This window comes from Papaver somniferum, chromosome 2 (genome assembly GCF_003573695.1).
Source record: "Papaver somniferum cultivar HN1 chromosome 2, ASM357369v1, whole genome shotgun sequence".
NCBI lineage: Eukaryota > Viridiplantae > Streptophyta > Magnoliopsida > Ranunculales > Papaveraceae > Papaver > Papaver somniferum.
Genome location: NC_039359.1, coordinates 127,295,588 through 127,307,423, shown reverse-complemented (window position 1 = coordinate 127,307,423; position 11,836 = coordinate 127,295,588). Strand labels below are relative to the sequence as shown.

General features: G+C 34.8%; 2 protein-coding genes across 3 annotated transcripts; both read right to left on the bottom strand.

Moving 5' to 3' along the window:
• Window positions 1–1,124: 1,124 nt before the first annotated feature.
• LOC113353923 (uncharacterized protein At4g15970-like) lies at window positions 1,125–3,440 on the bottom strand. 2 transcript variants are annotated; one of them, XM_026597398.1, is made up of 5 exons: window positions 3,191–3,440; window positions 2,657–3,022; window positions 1,989–2,473; window positions 1,762–1,873; window positions 1,125–1,360 (listed from the first exon to the last, which is right to left on the bottom strand). In XM_026597398.1, exons 1-4 carry the CDS (start codon window positions 3,377–3,379, stop codon window positions 1,813–1,815), a joined length of 1,101 nt encoding a protein of 366 aa, XP_026453183.1. In that variant the 5' UTR covers window positions 3,380–3,440; the 3' UTR covers window positions 1,125–1,360; window positions 1,762–1,812. The 2 variants fall into 2 exon arrangements, with proteins under 2 accessions (XP_026453183.1, XP_026453182.1); XM_026597397.1 differs by having other exon boundaries at window positions 1,125–1,355.
• Window positions 3,441–9,533: 6,093 nt separating this feature from the next.
• LOC113353922 (uncharacterized protein At4g15970-like) lies at window positions 9,534–11,599 on the bottom strand. Its single transcript, XM_026597396.1, has 4 exons — window positions 11,241–11,599; window positions 10,779–11,150; window positions 10,033–10,517; window positions 9,534–9,910 (listed from the first exon to the last, which is right to left on the bottom strand). Exons 1-4 carry the CDS (start codon window positions 11,466–11,468, stop codon window positions 9,847–9,849), a joined length of 1,149 nt encoding a protein of 382 aa, XP_026453181.1. The 5' UTR covers window positions 11,469–11,599; the 3' UTR covers window positions 9,534–9,846.
• Window positions 11,600–11,836: the final 237 nt, after the last annotated feature.

The following is an 11,836-nucleotide window of genomic DNA, read 5'->3' as shown; positions in this document are numbered from 1 at the left end:
ATTCTACAGGGACTAATTTTTTCTGGACACAAGTGTTTCAGATCAGGGAGTTGTTCGTTATCTTGGTTCAGTTTTCATGAAGGATAGAGCTCTGATCTGTTGCTTTCCATACAGCCAATGGAAACTTACATTGACAATGAGTCCTGATGATCTTATACACGGTCTCCTGTGATATTTCCCTGCATTTGTTGCTGAGTATCATTTGGCATTTTTCTCATTTAGATTTCTGTTTTCTGCACTGTGAAATTGACTGAGCTGGAGAAAATATCACTGTGACAGACTTGTTTTTACTCGTGCATCTTTACAAATGTTAGAAGTATCTGGCTTTGTAAAATTTAATACATTTACCATGTCCGTCTAGTCCAATGCTTCCGACCTTTCCAAATCAATGGTTTCTTGCAAACCCCAGCACTAGATTATACAAATCTTTTTGTTCTATCGAAATGTTCGGCAAGAAAATGACCCAATCCAACCAAAACGGAAAGCATGACCAGAGACACTACATTACTTCCATCTTACCATGTTTGGCAAGTCCAGATGATCTATAATCGACAAACATATTCCCAACGCGGACAAGAATGTAGCCATATTGAATCATTGATCCGTCAAAGATGGTGCATGTCTTGACTAATATTGCGGTAGTGGCAGTGGTACAACACTAACATGCCTGCAAATGCAATTGTGCATTATTAAGAGAGGAAAATGTAACCAAGTAAAGCTCCACAATCAGCAACTTGGTAGATATTCTTTCTTTCTTCCTTGCCTCCGCTTTTCAATGTGGCAAGGCTCTCAGCTTGTCTGGTTTATGCTTTAGCTTTCCTTTCTGTAATCAATGCTGCACTAGCCGAGCACCAGCTCAAGGACTGAAATATTGTCTTGTCTAAATTTATGCCAACTTTAATTTCAGTTTTAACTAGATCCTCTCTTAATCTGATTTAATTAAATTTGTGTCAGCTACTTAACATCCTCGTCACTAGGGACATTTATAGCGACAGTATGAATCAGGCTTGTTACCTTACTTTCCGTTTGTGTGTCTACAACAACTTGTACTAGTATAACACAACAACCAACTCTACTGAGTTTGCTTCTTTTTGTGTTTTTCAATTGCCTTTTGGTTTAATATCGTTCGCTTGTAGGCACATTTATTCATTCAATCAAGAAGTAAAAAATTCTTTACAAAACAATACACCAATATTAAGGTCAAACCTAAGAAATATGCATTAACTTTGAAAATAAAATGGGAAGATAACTACTACTACAATATTTTACTGAATCTCCGTCCTACCGCGCAGAAAAAGAGCTCCTCAAATGCTTATCTTCTTTGATTCGAGATATCGTATGTACCCCTCTGAAACCTATACTAGTCAGAAGAAGAAAAAATCTTGTTAGAGATAAGCCTGGAATTGAATTTCATGCTTGAGATCAGTGGTTCGAGTCCCATGAACTCTTTATCTTTTAAGGGAGAAGAAATTGGGGTTAAATTTTATTTATGCTTAAGGTTAGCGGTTCATCAGCGGTTCGAGTCCCACGGACTCTTTATCTTAAAAAAAGAAGAAGATGGGGGTTAGATTTCGTTTATGCTCGAGGTTAGTAGTTTGTGTTCTATAGACTCTCTTTAAAAAAGAAAAAGATTAAAAAAAAAAAAAAGGTTGAAGCAGAAATTTATTTTTAACCTTTGGGATTGACAAAGTCACAGAACCAGTACTGCTCGTTGTCAAAAAGATTAAAGTTCAAAAATAAAAATAGGAGAAATGAGTTTACCGGTATAAGTTTATTTTTGTACTTCCAAAGTCAGAATTGAAGCTCTTGTTGTTAATCTTTCTTTTCTTCGTGCACCACTTTTTTTGGTCTATAATGGTGGTCGACCCTTACACTGAAATGAAAGAGTGAATTTTGAAAAATAATGTAAGCATTTCAGCAATGTTTGCATACCAAAAGATATAGTATGATGTTCCTCCTAATAAAAGTGACCGAAATGAAATTATTACCTGCAATTTTGTGGTGCATTCCATGTTCCCTTCCACGAACTCAGAACACTTGGTGATAAAGACTTGTAGCTTCTCCAATCATCAAGCAGGATACCCAAGTCATGGATTTTGGCATCCACACCCATACAACAATTTGCATGCATTGTACAAACTTGGTTCAAATCTTTACTTGGTTCACAGAACCCACCAAAGTAAATTGTATTAAGAAACCTAATTGTCAATGCAATTTCTCTTATAAATGGCCCAGATTTTATTGTCATGAGTACACCTTGGTCATGTTGATTAGGATATGTAATTCTTGAGTCATACCAAAACTTGTAGAACTGTATTGTTCTGTGGTTAGATTTAGCATATATAAAGCCTGAATTTGGGTTGTTATTCAAGTCATAAGAGTTGTTTAGGGCATAATTATCGCAAGATATTTGGAAATCGGTGTCCTCGTAAAACCGGGTAAAAGGATTTCGAAACAACATTATATCAGCATCCTGTTGAAGATGGAAAAACAAATTGTAAGTAGGAGCAATGTCTTTATAAAATATTCTCTTCATTGTAGTTGTACTTCTATAAAAAGACGGAATAATATATAATTTTATCATCTATCAATTTGAAATTCAACTGTTAATTGTAAAGCACATATTTATGTTAAAAAGGTTATAACGTCTACTTACCATGAAAACGAAGTTATATCCCATTTGAAGAACACTTCTCTGAATATCAATCTTACTCCAAACCATCTTTAAGTAATTTCCTTTCATAAAATATGCTTCCACGGTGAAATCAACTCCTTCAACTTTCAAAGCATAGCAATGAGGATGCACTTCTAAACAACGTTGGTATGCTCTTTGGTCCATTGCAATGATCACCAAATGATTCAAAAGATTTTCGGTGTTTTCTCCTATTTTAAAGCTCTCAAGAAACAAATCTAATATTGAGTTTGGAGCTGCCCATGCTTCATTTAATGTTGTTAAGATAACCGTTTTGTCTTTCATCGATGCTACCTTCAGTACTCTCTCCAGTTCCACTTGCTCATTATCCTGCACAGGTTAATAATTTCCATCCTCGTTATTTTCATGTTTTATCTTTACTATACAACTAAGTAAATCTTTTTTTGTGATACTCTTCATATCCACGTGTTTAAAATCTCATAACTTAATTTATAAATTGATAAATTTGAACTTTAATAGATTATATTAATTACTTACTAATGGCAATGGAGAGGATTCCCTAAGATCGTTTTGAGACGAGATATGAAGACACCGTAACGGATATGCATCTTTGTAGAAGATAAAGCAAGGTACCGCAATGAGCGCGAATAATATCCCTAGCATCACAACTTGGCCGAATATGCTAGTAGGTTTAGGCACTCCGGAGGCTTCTGAAGTCCTGCCCATGGATGCTGTTGTTCTTTATTTCCGAGTAATTGGTTTGTTGGCAATGTATGCAGCCTAGAAGTTGCAAAAACTTGTACTGGATTGAGTTAGAGATACCACGGATGAGGCTAGTCATTTTATACAAGTTCCATAGTAAAAAGAGAGATCACTCGTTTTTCAAAATAAAGATAGAAATTAATGAGCTCTACAGTTTACTCTTCCGTTGTGATGTCAATGGTGTTTAAAAAGATTTTATCTTGAACTAGATGCACCTGATGTCATGCGGTATGACCTTGCAGTAAATCTTGGACAATAGGAACACCCCCCACTCTATATGCCTACGAGTTGACCTAAATAGAAAAGATTAAAACAATAAAAGTCAGTATGGTTTTACCGTGGGATGCTCGTGTTAAAATGTATTGAACCAATTGATATAATCAACCGGTTCTATATTAAGGAAAACAAGTCCAATTAAAAGAACTTCACATGATTATGATTATGTAAAGGTAAAACTAGCTAATTTGACGTTTTAGTCCAATTAGTGTAATTTTAAATACATTATGTACACCAATAACCAAATAACCTTCTTTTGAGATAGATTTTTCAGATTAAGAAATCGATATTGTGTGATAGTGGCATTATTAGATAATTAGATGCATTTTTATTTGCCAACTAGGTGAATTTTGAGTGGCAATGCCGCCCATTTTGGGTTAAAGTGCATATGTTTAACTGCAAAAACAGATTTCTTAGCCACGCTTACAAATTCTAGATGACGGTTTAACTTTGCAGATAAATTACCGATTTGCAGTCCCGACAACAGATCCCGGCTGAAATAAAATTGTGGTGGGACAAAACCCATCCCCTATTGTCTCCAACTGGCCCCACGGGCTGTCTGAGTCGGGACGATTTTCGGAGTATAATCTCGGTTCGTCTATCATCCCCCTTAAATTTGGGACTATGATATCTTGGTTTTGACCAAGTATCCCAACCAGTTTGTTATTAAGCAGTAATTTAAAATTCGGTAAATAGATTTAGCGATCATAATCATCAGGGGTTAGCCCAGTTGGTCAGGAGCCTGATTCTCAAGTAGGAGGTCAGCGGATCGAGTCTCCGCTCACGAGTTTGGAGATCTCATGAAATACTCCTCTTATGTATATCTAATTAAGTTCTTAATGTATCTTTTTTCCTATCAAAAATTTTTAGCGATCATCCTGAGTATGCAACCATTTTAGATGATCATAATCCACATGAGTGATTGTAATAATGACATTTCGATACAGAGTTGGATCGAAAACTTATTTCTTTCTGATATTGATGATTGGGCAGCCAAAACAATAATTGTTGCTTCTTATACATGAAAGCACATCTGTAATGTTCTAATTAAGTTCTTAATGTATTTTTTTTCCTATCAAAAAAAGATTTAGCGATCATACTGAGTATGCAACCATTTTAGATGATCATAATCCACACGAGTGCTTGTAATAATGACATTTCGATACAGAGTTGGATCGAAAACTTATTTCTTTCTAATATTGATGATTGGACAGCCAAAACAATAATTGTTGCTTCATATACATGAAAGCACATCTGTAATGTAATTTGGAAGAATCATCCGTCAGACCCTCGTAAATCGGTTAAAGAGACTTTTCGTACTATAAGTCTATAACCACACTGGTAAAGGAATGTCCCAAGGATATGTCAATATTATCTTTCCTGATTTATTTCCTGTTTGGATACACATCTAGAAATTAATTTTCGATTTCTAGAAATCAAAAAGCCAGAAATTTGTTTGGATAATTTCGGAGTGATTTATATCACCAAAAAAGTTACTAATTTTTTTATCCTAGCTAGTTTGGGCCTAGTCCACTTATTTGGGACCTATGAATTTTCTCTCCCAAACTCTAACAAATGGCTATGGGTGCCAAATTTCACAAAAAGTCTAATTTACCCCCAAATTAATTCCGAAAACTAACTCATATAAATACCAATCCATTACCATTTTCAGTAAAAATCCAAAAAACATAAACCTAACAAACTTTCTATTTTCATCTTAATCTTTCCAAATTCTCAAAACCCTAACATAAATTTTTTTTGATCCTCTTCTCCAGCAATCTTCGATCCAACCAAGAAAAAGGTAAATCTCTATCAAACCGTTCTAGTATTCGCATTTCTTCATTGATTTACATGTTTGAATTTCGATTTTTGAAAACCAAAATCTCTGATCTTACCCATAATCGGTTTATTTGACATATCGTATAAACCGATTTCTGGATTTTGTTCTTCGACCATGAAGAGCGTGCAGAGTAATCGGTTTATATGATGACTAACATCGACCGATTCTTGGTCCGAAATCGAAATATTAAAAGACATTACCAGAATCGGTTTATAAGTGCATTAACATAACTCGATTCTGGGTACTAAATTATTTTGAACTATGGGTTTCCTTAATCGTATTTTATGTGCTTGTTAATGTACCAATTGTGAATTGTCTCTTCAGATTCCATTTCATAATCGGTTTTTATATATATACCACATAAACCGATGGTGAAAGTTTGACATTCCTTTGTGTTTTGTTGTTGAGAATCGGATTACATATGTTTAATTATGTACCAATTGTTAACTTGATTTATTTTAAGCTGAGAGGGATCATCACAGACATTTGGAAGGTATGTTTGAAGAAATGGCTGAATATCAAGTCATGGCTTAAGCAGAAGCTACTGCTCTTGATGCTAGTGTTGCTGCTGCTGCGCGCAAATGCTCCTGGTGTTGCTGCTTCTCATGCTGGTGCTCCATGATTTATAAGTTTAAGTTTTAGGTATTAAAAGTTTTAGGTTTTAAGACTTGGTTATTTAAGTTTTTAACACTCTTTTAGGATGGTTAAGGTTTGTATTTTGGATGATCCTTGTTTGAACTTAATGCACTTAAAGTTTTAATTATAATCATGTGTATGAAACGAGTTTATGCATGCTCAATAATTATGTTACCCAAACACATGCCAACAATCGGGCAACTCGATATGTCAACATAATCTGATTGTCGAGGGTCCATCAAAAAATCGGTTTATGTGTGGGGTCATTATAACCCGATTCTTCATGCGTTAAAAATGCCGCTTTTTCTGTATCTTTTTCAAGCTAGAATCGGATCATATTTGCATTTAAACCGATTAGTGTCGGTGAAAATTCAAATTTTTTTTACATGTCTTCAATCGGTTTATGTTGATCACAATAAAGACCGGTTCTTGGTGGCATAAAAACACAATCTGATTATATGGACCTTCGAGAAGACCGATTGTTCCAAATTATTTCACTTTTTTTCAGAAAAAAATAGATGTTGGGGCCTTTCCCTATATATAGAGAGCTCATCCTTGGACCCCATTTGCCCCAAAAATTGCTCATTCTATTTTCTCTCACTCCATACCTCCACAAAATAACACACACCTATATACATATACTCTCCAAAGATCATATCATAATCTACTCTTTCTAAGTCTCCCAATACCTCCACATACAACAATGGCATCATTTGATTCAAATGAAGATTTATCCATCACCAAAGCATGGTACGCCAAAAATCGAATTAAAAATCAGTCCTCAGTAAGGGTAGATGCCGAAACCTTTTTGATAAAGGTACATAACAAATATAAGCAATATTTTGAAAATCCAAATGGAAGAAGTGTTCAACAAATCCATGCTAGACACCAAGTCATCGAAAGTGCGATACTTGCTTATGTATCTATCCACTTTAGCTTGTCCATTGAACAATTTGTAAGTACTTTTGTGGATTATTTTAGTAATCCATGTTGTTTTATCTCACAATGAAACACCACTAACTAAGTAAGTTTGTGTTGTGTTTTTGTAGCATGAAGTTGTGAAAGTGCACTACTTCGAGGAAAATGGGGAGCATTCGCATTCGATGCAAGCTATCACTTCATGGTGTCCAAAATTCCAGAGTATGGCCCGGACTTTATGGTGGGTGAATCGGACTCGGATTCCTCCAACGAAGATTGATGGTTTTAGAAGTTTTTGTGTAGGTATTGTGGGTAGACCTCTATGTAAGTCTTCACGATACTATAACTCATCCACTAGGGTCACCTAGGGGTTTAAAGGCTTGATGCATGTGCTAAATGCATCCGTGATTCCTACGAAAAGGAGTACATATGAAATGAATAAAAAAAATTGTTATGAAATATAATAATCGGTTTATATATGTCCCACGAAACCCCGATTGTAGGAATCGGTTTTATATGTGCATACGTTAACCGATTATGTAAGTCCTCTGTTAATTTCGAAAATACTAACGTATAATCGGTTTACGAGTGCATGAACGTAAACCGATTCTAGGTTGGTGTTTTCAAAAAAAAAAAAATCAAAACTTAATGTTTTGAAGATCGATTTAACATTAGTTGATCTCACATCTAAAACGTATTTAACACCTAATATGATTAATTAACGCTAATTAATCAAGGATAAAGTAGGTAGTTAGATTATAGTTGGATAAGGGGTTGTGTGAAATTTATTTCTAATGACCTTTTTTGTCATCTAGTAACAGGCCCCAAATAATTGGCCTAGGCCCAATTTATAGTTTTGTTTTTGATTTATGCGCTTCTGAAAAAGATGAGGCACGTATGCTTCTGATACCCAAACATGCTATTAATAATTATGTTAAGAAAAAACACATGAAGCTTGCACTAACCCGCTAGGATGCTTCTTTAGATTATATTATACTCCCTCCGTACCACATATATAGGCGGAGGGACCAATTCTCTTAGATTAAGAAAAAAAAAATTTGATTTCACAAATATCTATGTTTTTTCCTGTTTTGCCCTTAATTGTATTTCCAATGTTAGAGACATATACCCAATTATGATGATTCCCAAGCAAATAAATAGGGGTAGTAGAAGTAAAATATGGTTTTGAAATTTGCACTCCGCCTACATAATGGTACAAGAAAAAAATGAAAATTCCACCTATATAATAGATACGGAGGGAGTAGGAAAATATGGAAAGGGAGCAATAATCTTCTATGATAAAGGAGAATGGATCCATGCAAGAGCCTTTGCTGGCTGGACTCAGCACCTGAACAAAAGCAACAGACTACCCTGAAGGAAATCATTTAATGGGCCTTAAAATTGAAAAAAACTTCTGATATCTTCTTTGCAGGGCATTGCAAGAATGTTATGGATTCTTTTTGATGGTAAAATGGAGTCTAATGGAGAGCAAGTAAATGATGAAGGATTGTTCATCTAATTTTGGTTGTTCACCTTTTTTTTTCTTTTTTTTTAATTTTTGATTTGATTGACAAGGAGCTTTTTCATTAATGAAAATTCGAGGTTATAATGAGTTTAAAATTGAAAATAAGAGAATACAAAGTAACAAGAACACACCGTAAAAGTACATTACCGAGAAATCCGACAAGAGAAAGAGAAGGATTACCGGAGTAGGACAAATACAAATATGAATAAGATCCGATAAAATCGGAGGAATAATGGTTTTTCTCGGAAGTAAAATCTCAACCATTTAGTTGGTTTTTCTTCTTTAGAAATATATGCTCCCAAAATAGGAGTGATTTGCTCAAATCTCTTGTAACTAGTGATGAAGCTTCCGTCGTCAAAGAAATCACCGATGAAGATGAAGATTTCTTCGTTGGAGAGCATCACTATTGATCTTAAAACCCAACCCAATAACCAAGAACCGTCATTAAAGCGAAAATAAACCTCAAAAAAGTAGATAAAACCACCATAATGGTGTAGATAAGTAGAAAAAATAATAAAAATTAAGCTAAAACTACTAACTAACCTAGAAAACAAGAAATAGTGAAGAAATCTGAGCAAAAAAGGATTGTTCTTGATTGGTTTGTTGAAGAAGAAGAAGAAAAAGTGAAAGAGAGGAGAGAGAGAAAGTTTTTGGTTGTTCACCCTGTCGATGTCTTAAATAGTTAAAGGAATCGGAAATTATTCATTATATATTTTTTTTCATTGGTAAATTTTTTGATACCGACGAGTTTCCAATTCAGATCATTGGTATCCACACCCGATAACTTGATCATTGTACTATACTATAATGACATCTGCTTATTTTCATCTTTTACTAAAGTTACCTCAAAATGAAAAAGTTAGTTTCTTTGGTTCCTTGAAGCATTTTGTAGTGGATAATATCCTAGTTTGAAGTCTTTGAACTTTGAACCAAGTAATAAAAACGTACTCTTTTACATAAAATAGAAGAAAAACAAAACAAAATTACGTGGAACATTTACAGCGACCGCTTGAATCGGGCTCATCACCTTACTTTCCGTTTGTGTGTCCATGACAAATGGACTGAACTAAGGTGACATAAAAACCTAAGTACAGTACAACACTACCACCAACTCTTTTGGGTTTGCTCCTTTTTGTGTTTTTCAAATGCCTTTTTGTGTTTTTCAAATGCCATATAGAAATGAATTTACCGGCATGCGTTTCATATTTCCGAAAGTGAGAATCGAAGCTCTGGTTGTCAATATTTCTTTTCTTCGTGCATCACTTTCTTTGGTTTATAATGGACGTCGATCTTCTTTATACTGATATAATGAAACAATGAATTAGGGAAGCAATATAACTAACCATTTACAAGAATGCTGGGAAACTAATATATGGTGTCGGGGTTCCTCCTAATTCAAGTGACCGAAATGAAAAATCTTACCTGCAGTTTTGTGGTGCATTCCATGTTCCCTTCCATGAACTCTTAACATCGGGTGACAAAGACTTGTAGTTTCTCCAATCATCAAGCAGAATACTTAAGTCATGAATTTTGTTATCCACTCCAAAGCAACAATTTCCATGCATTGTACAGACTTGGTTGAAATCTTTACTTGGTTCACATAACCCGCCAAAGTAAAGTGTATTGAGAAACCTAATAGTCAACGCAATTTCTCTTATTATCGGATCAGCTATGAGACCCATAAGTACAGCTTGGTCATGTCTATGAGGATATGTAATTCTGGATTCATACCAAACCTTGTAGAACTGTATCGTTCTACGGTTTGATCTCACATATATAAAGCCTGAATTCGGTTTGTTATCCAAGGCGTAAGAGTTATTCCGCAAATAATTATCAGTAGATATTTGGAAATCGGTGTCCTCGTAAAACCGGGCAAATGGATTTCGAAACCACATTATGTCGGCATCCTGTGAAGATCAAAAAAAAATATCTGTAAACTAAAAAATAAAGTGCATTATGTGATATATAATCTTATCATCTACCTCTACCTGTTTAAAATTCCATCATAATATCTTATAGTTACGAAATGCTACCTTCGTTTTTAGAAAAGATGCATTATCATTTTTTCATTTTAGCTTAAAAATATATCACATTGGAAAAACAATAGTAACCTTATTTTTAGAATCCGAGAGAACATTTATCTACGTAGAATAAGGTTTATGACGTACCGTGAAAACGAAATTGTATCCCATTTCAAGAGCACTTTTCTGAATATCAATCTTACTCCAGACCATCTTTAAGTAATTTCCTTTCATAAAATATGCTTCCACGGTGAAATCGACTCCTTCGACTTTCAAAGCATAGCAATGAGGATGCACTTCCAAACAACGCTGGTATGCTCTCTGGTCCATTGCAATGATCACCAAATGATTCAAAAGATTTTTGGTGTTTTCTCCTATTTTAAAACTCTCAAGAAACAAATCCAGAATTGAGTTTGGAGCTGGAGCTGCCCATGCTTCATTCAATGTTGTTAAGATAACAGTTTTGTCTTTCATCGCTGCTGCCTTCAGTAGTCTCTCCAGTTTCGCTTGCTCATCGTTCTGCAAAAGTTAATAATGGCCATCCCCGTGTTAGAACAAATTCCAGTTGAAACTGTATATTGAATAGTAAAAATCAAATTGAATACTTACTAATATTAATGGAGGGGCATCGCTAAGGTCAACATTTTGAGAAGAGAGATGAAGACACTGTAATGGATATACATTTCTGTAGAAGATAAAGCAAGGTACGGCGAAGAGAGCGAATAACAACATTCCCAGCAGCACAACTCGGCCGAATATGCTAACAGGATTAGGCGACATGAAGGCTTTTGAACTCCTCCCCATGGATGATGCTGCTGTTCTTTCTTGGTAATGCATACTGCCTAAAAGTTGCAAAAAGAAATTCTACTGTTGAGAATGACAAGTACAGATTGTTGGAGATGAGGCTATTCTTTTTATTCAAGTTCCATACAAAAAAGAGATCAATTGCTTAACTCGTTTCTTAAAGTGAAGGTAGAAAATTGAATGAGCTCTTGTCTAGAGTTTACTCTTCACATGTGATGTCAATGGTGTTTAAAAATGATTTTATCTTGAACTTGATGCACCTGATGTCACGAGGTATGACCTTGCAGTGAATTCTAAAGTCTAGAGGATAGGAGTTGACCTGATAAACGTAGGCAACTAGTTACTTATAAGTACATTAAAGTTTGAGATCAATTAGTGAATGATTTTATCTTGATCGTTTT

What these genes read in the sequence shown, in the direction of transcription:
- LOC113353923 (XM_026597398.1), bottom strand. Translation starts at nt 3,379, where the DNA reads ATGGGCAGGACTTCAGAAGCCTCCGGAGTGCCTAAACCTACTAGCATA. An exon ending in AATCCTCTCCATTGCCATTA is followed by an intron (nt 3,023 to 3,190) that starts GTAAGTAATTAA and finishes TAACCTGTGCAG; the next exon opens with GATAATGAGCAAGTGGAACT. An exon ending in GATATAACTTCGTTTTCATG is followed by an intron (nt 2,474 to 2,656) that starts GTAAGTAGACGT and finishes CATCTTCAACAG; the next exon opens with GATGCTGATATAATGTTGTT.
- LOC113353922 (XM_026597396.1), bottom strand. Translation starts at nt 11,468, where the DNA reads ATGCATTACCAAGAAAGAACAGCAGCATCATCCATGGGGAGGAGTTCA. An exon ending in ATGCCCCTCCATTAATATTA is followed by an intron (nt 11,151 to 11,240) that starts GTAAGTATTCAA and finishes TAACTTTTGCAG; the next exon opens with AACGATGAGCAAGCGAAACT. An exon ending in GATACAATTTCGTTTTCACG is followed by an intron (nt 10,518 to 10,778) that starts GTACGTCATAAA and finishes TGATCTTCACAG; the next exon opens with GATGCCGACATAATGTGGTT.